This window comes from Lingula anatina, chromosome 2, assembly GCF_051362555.1.
Source record: "Lingula anatina isolate TDL-2025a chromosome 2, LinAna3.0, whole genome shotgun sequence".
Taxonomy (NCBI): Eukaryota; Metazoa; Brachiopoda; class Lingulata; order Lingulida; family Lingulidae; genus Lingula; species Lingula anatina.
The window spans coordinates 26900423-26909279 of NC_141768.1; the positions used below are offsets into that span (position 1 = coordinate 26900423).

Here is an 8857-nt window from a genome sequence, read left to right on the forward strand (position 1 = left end):
TCTGGAGCAACAAGAAGGATGCCATGTACTGCGCCCTGTAACAAGATAAAAGGACACAGGAGTGGACTCGCATTTCTTCGAATCTTTCCTTCGTCCCAAGTCAACGCATCGCTCATCGACATTTTGTTTCTTGCACACGCAGTCGTCTGGACAGTGGATTCGACGTTTCTCTAAGCTGGCCAGCTTAAAAACCTTCGCTTCTTTTCACGAGGAATCGTCGCTCAGGAATCTTCGCAGGATACGTCATCGGCTTTATGCTGTTGTAGGCTATATTCTTGTAGTGTCATTGCATATATTTCTATGCATTCCAGGTTTCTTTTTATTAAATACATAGGTAGAAAAATTTACTAAATCCGTTATTCTTTCTTTTAACAGAACTCGATTATGGCGATGCACGATAGAGCTCCCAGCTGCAAGGAGAAGAGGGCCACATCTACACTTCAGCTACTTCGATCAATCCTTGGTGCCAGCGAGTCCGGCCAGGGTCTGTCTACGAGGTGGCTGCATTGCGAGAGTGTTCAAGGCATGTGGTGTTCCACTGAGATGGAAAACCCATAAAGGTAAGCCCGACTGCTGAGTGCTGACATAGGTTGAAAAAGTCATTAATCCGTTTTTCTTTCTGTTTACAGACCTCCATTATGACGATTCTCGATAGAGCTCCCACTGACAACTGCAAGGGGAAGAGGGCCATATCTACGCTTCAGCTACGTCGATCAATCCTTGGTGCCAGCGAGTCCTGCCATGGTCTGTCTACGAGGTGGCTGCATTGTGGGAGCGTTCAAGGCATGTGGTGACTGAGATGGAAAACCTTTAAAGGTAAGCTTGACTGCAGAGTGCTGACATAGGTAGGAAAAGTCATTAATCCGTTTTTCTTTCTGTTTACAGAACTCGATTATGGCGATTCTCGATAGAGCTCCCACTGCCAACTGCAAGGAGAAGAGGGCCACATCTACACTTCAGCTACGTCGATCAATCCTTGGTGCCAGCGAGTCCTGCCATGGTCTAAGAGGTGGCTGCATTGTGGGAGCGTTCAAGGCATGTGGTGTTCCACTGAGATGGAAAACCCATAAAGGTAAGCCCGACTGCTGAGTGCTGACATAGGTTGAAAAGGTCATTAATCTGTTTTTCTTTCTGTTTACAGACCTCCATTATGACGATTCTCGATAGAGCTCCCACTGACAACTGCAAGGGGAAGAGGGCCACATCTACGCTTCAGCTACGTCGATCAATCCTTGGTGCCAGCGAGTCCTGTCATGGTCTGTCTACGAGGTGGCTGCATTGGGGAAGCGTCCAGCGAGTCCTGCCATGGCCTGTCTACGAGTCGGCTGCATTGGGAAAGCGTCCAGCGAGTCCTGCCATGGTCTGTCTACGAGGTGGCTGCATTGCGAGAGCGTTCAAGGCATGTGGTGTTTCACTGAGATGGAAAACCCTTAAAGGTAAGCCCGAGTGCTGAGTGCTGACATAGGTTGAAAAAGTCATTAATCCGTTTTTCTTTCTGTTTACAGAACTCGATTATGGCGATTCTCGATAGAGCTCCCACTGCCAACTGCAAGGAGAAGAGGGCCACATCTACACTTCAGCTACGTCGATCAATCCTTGGTGCCAGCGAGTCCTGTCATGGTCTGTCTACGAGGTGGCTGCATTGGGGAAGCGTCCAGCGAGTCCTGCCATGGCCTGTCTACGAGTCGGCTGCATTGGGAAAGCGTCCAGCGAGTCCTGCCATGGCCTGTCTACGAGTCGGCTGCATTGGGAAAGCGTCCAGCGAGTCCTGCCATGGTCCGTCTACGAGTCGGCTGCATCGGGGAAGCGTCCAATGCATATGGTGTTTTACTGAGATGGAAAACCCTGAAAGGTAAGCCGGGTGATTGGGAGAGAAATGGACTAAAAAGGTTTTTTTGAGTTGCAGTCTTTGCCATAAACTTTTCATCTTACTAGCCATTCGGACCTAAACTTTCCCCTAAACTACTGGTCTGAGTCGGGATTCACTGGTCCGAATACAAATTTTAATAAAACTGGACTGGATTGCACTTTTTAACAAGACCTTGACATTTTTAGAATTATGATGTAACATTTACATTAAAAATTTAATTACATCAAAAGTTATTTTGAAAACTTAAAAAATCTTATGGTCAAATGACCAATTTAAACATTCTGACAGATCTACTTGTCCGAACTATAATTAGTGTCAGTCATTGATTACACATAAAATAATAGACATATTGAAACAGCAAAGGGTTGGTAATTCAATAAACGGTCTTAATAATAATTGGAAAAAGTTACCATTTTAGAGAATAAAAGAAAAGGAGTTGAGACCCTGGAAAATTGCAACGTGAAAATTAAGCGACTGCCTGGACAGCAAGAAGTGCAGTGACCTGATAGTGCTGGGTTTGCCTTGGAAAAGCACAGAAGATGACTTGAAGGCTAACTTCTAACAGTTTGAAGTCATCGTGGCACAGGTACTCTTTGCTACTCGTTAAAATCACTGATATGGGTTTCATGAAAGTTCCTTTGAGGTTAGTCTTTAATTCTAAACCAAAAGGATTAAAATGGAGCAGTCATGAGTCGTTACTTGTAACAAATGATTGCAATTTAGATCTTCTAATAAAACTAACAACTATTTAAATTGAACTGCTTATGACGCAGACTGCTTTAACTACACGATTTATGGGAATTAAACAAACTAATGCTATTTTTCCTTTCTGTTTACAGAATTCGATTATGGCAAATCCAGATAGAGCTCCCACTTTTCGTAAGAAGATTCCAGCCATGGTCTGTTTACAAGGTGGCTGCATGGGGGAACATCGGAAGCATATGGTGTTCCTCGGAAATGGAAACTTCCATGGAAGCCGTAAAAGGTAACTCATGTTATTGCAGAGAATAATACACTAAAGTCATTTTACCTTACAAAATTCTTGAGATAAAGCCCTTAGCCACATTAATTATACAGCTCACTTCCACTTCTGGAAAAAAAATTAAGGTTAATGGGTTGGGTAGGGAGTAGAGGTAAATAGGGAAACTAATGTCTTCTAAATTTCTGTTTTGAAGTTGAGGCAGATAGCATTGGTGAGCGCCTGGCCTGATGATGGTCCATTTTCATAAGTTTAAAATGGAGAAAGCGATATCAGCATTTGGAATTTCAAGTCCTTGCCTAGTTGTTATATCATTGGAATTTAGGACCCTTTAATGTAAGTTATAGGCCAGGGTAGAGAGTAAAAAATGATCTTAATCGTCATTTATTCTATAGATATTGCATATCTTTTGTCAATACAAATTCAACAAACTGGGCATTTTGTGCAACGCCTTAGACAAAATTGTCTTAAATTAGACCGTTTTGAAACAGTTGTCTAAATGTAGACATTTTTGTTTTCTATTTACAACATACTCAAGAAAATTCATATAGCAGACGTTTTAAAATCCAAAAGCCCTTTCAATTTGTCACAAACTTGCAAAAAAAAAAAAAAACATGAAAAAAACTCATTTTAGTGGTCAAAAGCTTTTAATTTGTCACAATTTTGCAAAAGAAAATCACTCGAGCAAAATATTTTGACATCCTATCGGCCAACTTTCAGATCTTCATCAGTTTCAATGTGGTACACGTGGCGTTGTCACTGGTCTAGAATACCAGAAGCTACTACCCCCAGCCTCGCCCTTGTGGTACTTAGAGACAATCGTATAGGTGAGCATGTATTTTCATCTGTTTATGTTGTTCAGATTGTTAGGGGTTTTCGCGTTTCATATTCCTTCCTTTATCCCTCTTATTTACTAGTCACTTTCTTTTTGTAGAATATTAGCACTCGCCTAAATCAGAATGTTGTTTTGTGTTGTGTTATAGAAATAAAATAAAATAAAATAACCGTGTTTTAAAAGAACCAAAGCATTATGGAACATCAAAATACTACAGATAACGATGTGTAAATACCAGTGACATAAATGTTTTTGTTGCAATTACTGCAAGCTCTCAATTACTTTTCATGCCTTTGTGTGAACATTACATTTCATTTGTAGGCTACGATAGGGCAATTTTCCAGAAATAATGCCCGAACGCAGATACCATCAAGCCTAGCCAAAATGTCCAAGATGTGAAACACTAAATGGCGCGAGCAACACCGAGCCCATGTAACCACTTTCATTGATGATTGAACGCCCTAGCAGTCTTAGTTTTTAAGGACACGGCCTGTCTGCAAAAAAAATTTAGAGAATGTGGAATGGTAATGACGAGCAATATACTGAATGTTATCTAATAATGTACTGAAGTATTTTATATAGAGAGTTTTTGAGCTTCATGGATCACAGATATGAGTCGGGTGTAATTGTATTTAGTAAGTTTTATTTTTTTCACTTATGACAGTGAAACATTTTATTCCAATAGCTTAAGAGAAAACTGAAGTTCAGTATGATCATTCATAATTCCATAAATGTTCAATTGAATAAGATGAATTGTGGTTCTTTGGTTAAGTCTGCCTCTACAGTTATTATTAAAATTTAAAATAGAATATCCAGTTGCTTTAACCACATTCTAAATGCAGCTATGTTTTCGCTCGCAAAACATTGGTATTACCACCACTTATGGTCATCTGTGCTTTATTTCAATCTAAGTGATGTAGTTATTTTTCAAATTTGTGCTTTTGATGATGTGGAGTTATTCGTCAGTATAGCGTTTGAGAAGATCATAATCCGCACACTTACCTCAACTAAACCTCACGTCTTTGTAAAATCTGACTTGATGTAAATGATTTTACATGAAGAGGTTTTACATTGATAGCTTGTGCAAAATATATAATGAAATATTTTACGTTTGAGAAAATATTTCATTATATTTTTGTACACAGTCTGCTCCTCGTGAGGGATGGCTGGGTGCACACGGTCATCTCTCAAGATTGAGGATCGCACATTACTTATATTACTAATATTGCGATTTTCTCAAGTGTTATAGTTGACAAATATATCCAATTCATCATATATGCACCTTTTTTTCTCCAGACCCAAAAATTCATATTGAAATTTGCATGGACGGTCATACAGTGTTATATGAAACATGTCGAAGCAAGCTTGCTTTATTCTTTACTTGTATCACACAGGTAGTTGCGATTTTAAGGCTAGATGAAGTTAAAATAAGCCTCAGTTTAATTGTGTTAAGACTCTAGTAAATGTGTCTTAATTGTCTTCTGTACCTCTTACAGTAGGAATTACATGTACTTTGGTAAATTATTGTGTACCAGTATAGTGCATATAGAAAATAGTTTGTGGTCACGAGAAAGTTGATACCATGCTGTATAAAACGGGGCAATATTTATGAACTGTAAGGCGCCATGCCAATAATAAAACTGAAGTTATCACGTTTCTAGTATTCGGGCGTGGGCATTTTCCCGACATTCCCTCTAAAGGTTTAGATGGTTTTTTTCCCCACGGCCCGAGGGCATCGGGTACTACCATTTATTGATTCATTGCATTTACATAATTCATTAATGATTACTAAAGTACTTTTGAAATTGAATGTTACTGTATATAATAGTTGAATAAAACTATATTCTCCAAATTTTCTTTTTGTTAAAAAAACGGAAGGGGTGTGCAGATGGAAAAATAATAATCAGATTTGCAAATTAATTTAAATGGAGTTGCATGCCTATGCACGCGGCTCGTTCTATTATCAGTCGAATTTTATTTTCAATTGCCCCTTCTCACTTAAACTCAATTTAAGATTTGGAGATTTCTGTTGCGTAGATTTCTTCCATAAAACTAGGAAATGTCCAGGTAGTAAAATTTATTTTTGGAAATAAAAGTGCGGTCTTGCGTAACTTTTTCTCCGGGCATAACTTTTATCCCGAGTCGGATTGGAGCCCCTAGAATCTAGAATCAACTACCTTACATAAATATATCCCGCTGTAAATGTAGGAACCCAACATTTGATGTTAGTGAAGAGGTATCTTATATATAGGGGTTCATTTTATTGATTCCCCCTACCCCACGAAAAAAAGCACTTTTAAAAATTCAGTGTGTTGACGGAACGATTCGAATTAAGCATTAAATAAATAAATATATTAACAATAAACTCACTAAATTCACGATGCAGGACTCTGATATTTTCGACATGTAAGAATTTTTGTCGCATACTCGATTGACAAACCACATCTAAGATGATCTCGATTCATAATCAGCTATGACTGTGTTAAGAGAGGCATTTATATACAAGACAGTCGAAAGGAAAGATCTTAAGTAGGTCGATGGCATTAAAAATCACAGCCTCACAGGGCCCATTTTTGGGCACATTTTACTTTTAGTGAAGAATTCCTGTTTAAATTTAAATTTTGCATACTTCAAGATGACTTATTACCCTTTGCATCCACGCAAAGGCAGCCAGTTGTTACATTTGATGCCACTCGCGCTTTACCCGTTTTGGAAACTTCTATTTCGATCGTTATATTTCAAATGAATGCAGCTGCAGGTTATAAAATCCATCCGTGTGAAATTCACCAAACACTTTCACACCACTACCAATTCCTTCCTAAAAAAACTGAATTTATAGGCCTACTGTGTTACGTAGAGTCTTTTTAAAAACTCTTCTTTTTAAAATAGAGAATTTCAATATTTCTTCAAATCGAAAGAAATGTAAGCAAGCAAGTTACAAGTCGGTATAGAATATTGCATTTATTAAAACCATTTGTCACTATGGGCAGTAACAATATACTTTCGACCTTATATAACTGTCTCCATGAAAAAAACGCCCATTTCCCATTTAGGGTGCATGCATATTTCACGTGATAAATATATCCTTAAAAGGCAAAACCTATTGTGACGTCATTGGCCCGTGCCGACGTTACCAGGTAACATAAAAGTTACTGGAGATATGCTGCGCGCAAGCGAATTGATTACGGCGATTTTCTTTCGAGTAAAATAGACTATATACACGATGATAGTTGCGTCACATATGGCCTTTTTAGGCATGAAATACAGTTACATGTATATTTTTCACAGAGAAACATTCAGACTCGAAAACGAGGTAAGATATTGCTTTTTGGCAGAACAAAAATCGAAAAACTGTTGGTAGGCCTACCAATATATCTGTGCATCAACCCCTTTACAACCATTGTTGCTTTGTTCTTATAAATCAAAATAAGATTCCATGGGGCGTCTTTAAAGTTTAGTTTAAGAAGTAATCGGGCCATTTTATTTTACTAATTTTGATAATTTCACTCGCCAAGAAGATTCAATTTGTCTTGGTAACTAAGAGCGAAGTTTCAATTATTTTATATATATAGGATATGTTCAGATAAAAGCAAATTTAAGTCTAGAGTTTTGCACTTTTTATCGATTTCCCTTTATTCAATGCTTAAGGTTCGGGCTCTTTTTTGGAAGGAAGACACGATGCTTCCGATTTTGGGAGGTGGAGGATTCGGTGCAGTATACAAGGTATTGAACTTATCGTGATAAACAAACGAAAGTGTTGCTGGGAAAGCTGGAGTAGCAATAATAGTAGCATTGGTACACACAGACATGACAGTTATTATGTATTTTTTAGATATTTTAAGCAGTAGCAGCAGAACAATATGTTTACCATGATTTAGTGATGAGACCAGTTTATCCTTGCTATTATTTTTTACGGATGTGACATTCCACTAACCGAAATATTTTACGTTTAGTTTAAAGACAACCTGGCATTAAAGGTACCAACCTCCGAGGCCTATGCAAGGTCCATCTACAGAGAAGTTTCTTTTATGAAGAGGATAGACAGCAAATTTATCTTGAGGTATTTTATCAGTTGAATACAAACTACTTAATATGTTGATTAATTTGTAAGCTTGGATGCCTATGAAACACGATGTCTCTTATGAAATACGCCAAATGATAATCTCTTTACCTCGTTAAAAGTTTGGCATTTAAATTATCAACATATTTCACAATACCATTATAATAAATTGAATGAGAATAAATACGTACTGGACGGATAAAACCGTCATAAACCGTAACTGTAAAATCTCAATTATTTATCATACAATGAGAAATTACTCTGTACAGGTTCAGAATCTTTCGTCCACCCGATTTAGTTCATCTCAGTCTGATATGAGAAATTTCCGTTCCAGACTTGTTCACTCATTCGACTTACGACGTGGTTTTCCCGTCCTGTTGTCGGAGTTATGTCCAATGGACCTGGACATTCTCCGGGAGTATTGGGAAACATTTTTGTAAGTAATAACATTACTTTCATTTCTTTAAGCAATCCTTTCATTTTTTTCTGATTTTACCTTGTTTGATCCTTAAAATATCTATTTCTTAAAAAATGCGTTATTCAACAAAATATTTTCCCTAAATGTTAACAAAAATATCATAATGACAGTTGATTTTATTTATTTCTTAGGGACGAAGTTCCTCTTCAGATGGTGAAGTATGTAGCCACTTGTGTCTGTATGGCTATTGGGCACTTGCACCAACGGAGCGTAGCTCACTTTGATATAAAAACGAATAACGTGTTGATAAGTGTGCACGGGATCCCCAAACTGGTAAGATGTTCGCTTTGTTGTGGCTTAGTTTTGTCTCTCTGAGTAAATAAATCCAGGTTATTTCTCTCTTCTTGCCTTGCGACTTTCCTTGGTCGGGTCTGATTTGGGATACCGCTTCGCTCTTCGCCAAGGCTCGCTTTTACGTACCTAAAATAACTGTAATGTGTCACCAATCTGAATGAAAACATGTTATGACTGGTAAAAAATATGATTTTGTATTAGACTGATAAAAAAAAACTTTGGATGAAATCAGCGTTTTCATTTTTGGTAACCAGAACATTCCATTTTTCATTCAATTATAAATGCGGATTTCTTTCTTACAGTGTGATTTGGGGTCCGTTCACCCTTTAAATGAGGCCGGG

The 8857-nt window shown here is 37.9% G+C and overlaps 1 protein-coding gene across 5 annotated transcripts; it reads left to right on the top strand.

Moving 5' to 3' along the window:
- On the top strand, positions 1-5536 carry LOC106152469 (uncharacterized). 5 transcript variants are annotated; one of them, XR_015333223.1, is made up of 7 exons: positions 1-1436; positions 1506-1852; positions 2289-2456; positions 2710-2855; positions 3046-3185; positions 3570-3676; positions 4006-5536. XR_015333223.1 is itself a non-coding variant. In XM_087006655.1 (5 exons), the coding sequence occupies exons 3-5, from the start codon at positions 2719-2721 to the stop codon at positions 4032-4034; spliced, it is 273 nt and encodes a 90-aa protein (XP_086862781.1). In that variant the 5' UTR covers positions 1-1852; positions 2289-2456; positions 2710-2718; the 3' UTR covers positions 4035-5536. The 5 variants fall into 4 exon arrangements, 1 of the variants encoding a protein (XP_086862781.1); XR_015333220.1 differs by having other exon boundaries at positions 1-1269; positions 1374-1852; XR_015333222.1 differs by having other exon boundaries at positions 1-816; positions 886-1852.
- Positions 5537-8857: the final 3321 nt, after the last annotated feature.

Bases quoted from the DNA above. Each gene is read 5' to 3' on its own strand.
- LOC106152469 (XM_087006655.1), top strand. From the start codon at position 2,719: ATGGCAAATCCAGATAGAGCTCCCACTTTTCGTAAGAAGATTCCAGCC. The intron at 2,856-3,569 runs GTAACTCATGTT...GCCAACTTTCAG, and splicing joins TTCCATGGAAGCCGTAAAAG to ATCTTCATCAGTTTCAATGT. The intron at 3,677-4,005 runs GTGAGCATGTAT...TTTCATTTGTAG, and splicing joins ACTTAGAGACAATCGTATAG to GCTACGATAGGGCAATTTTC.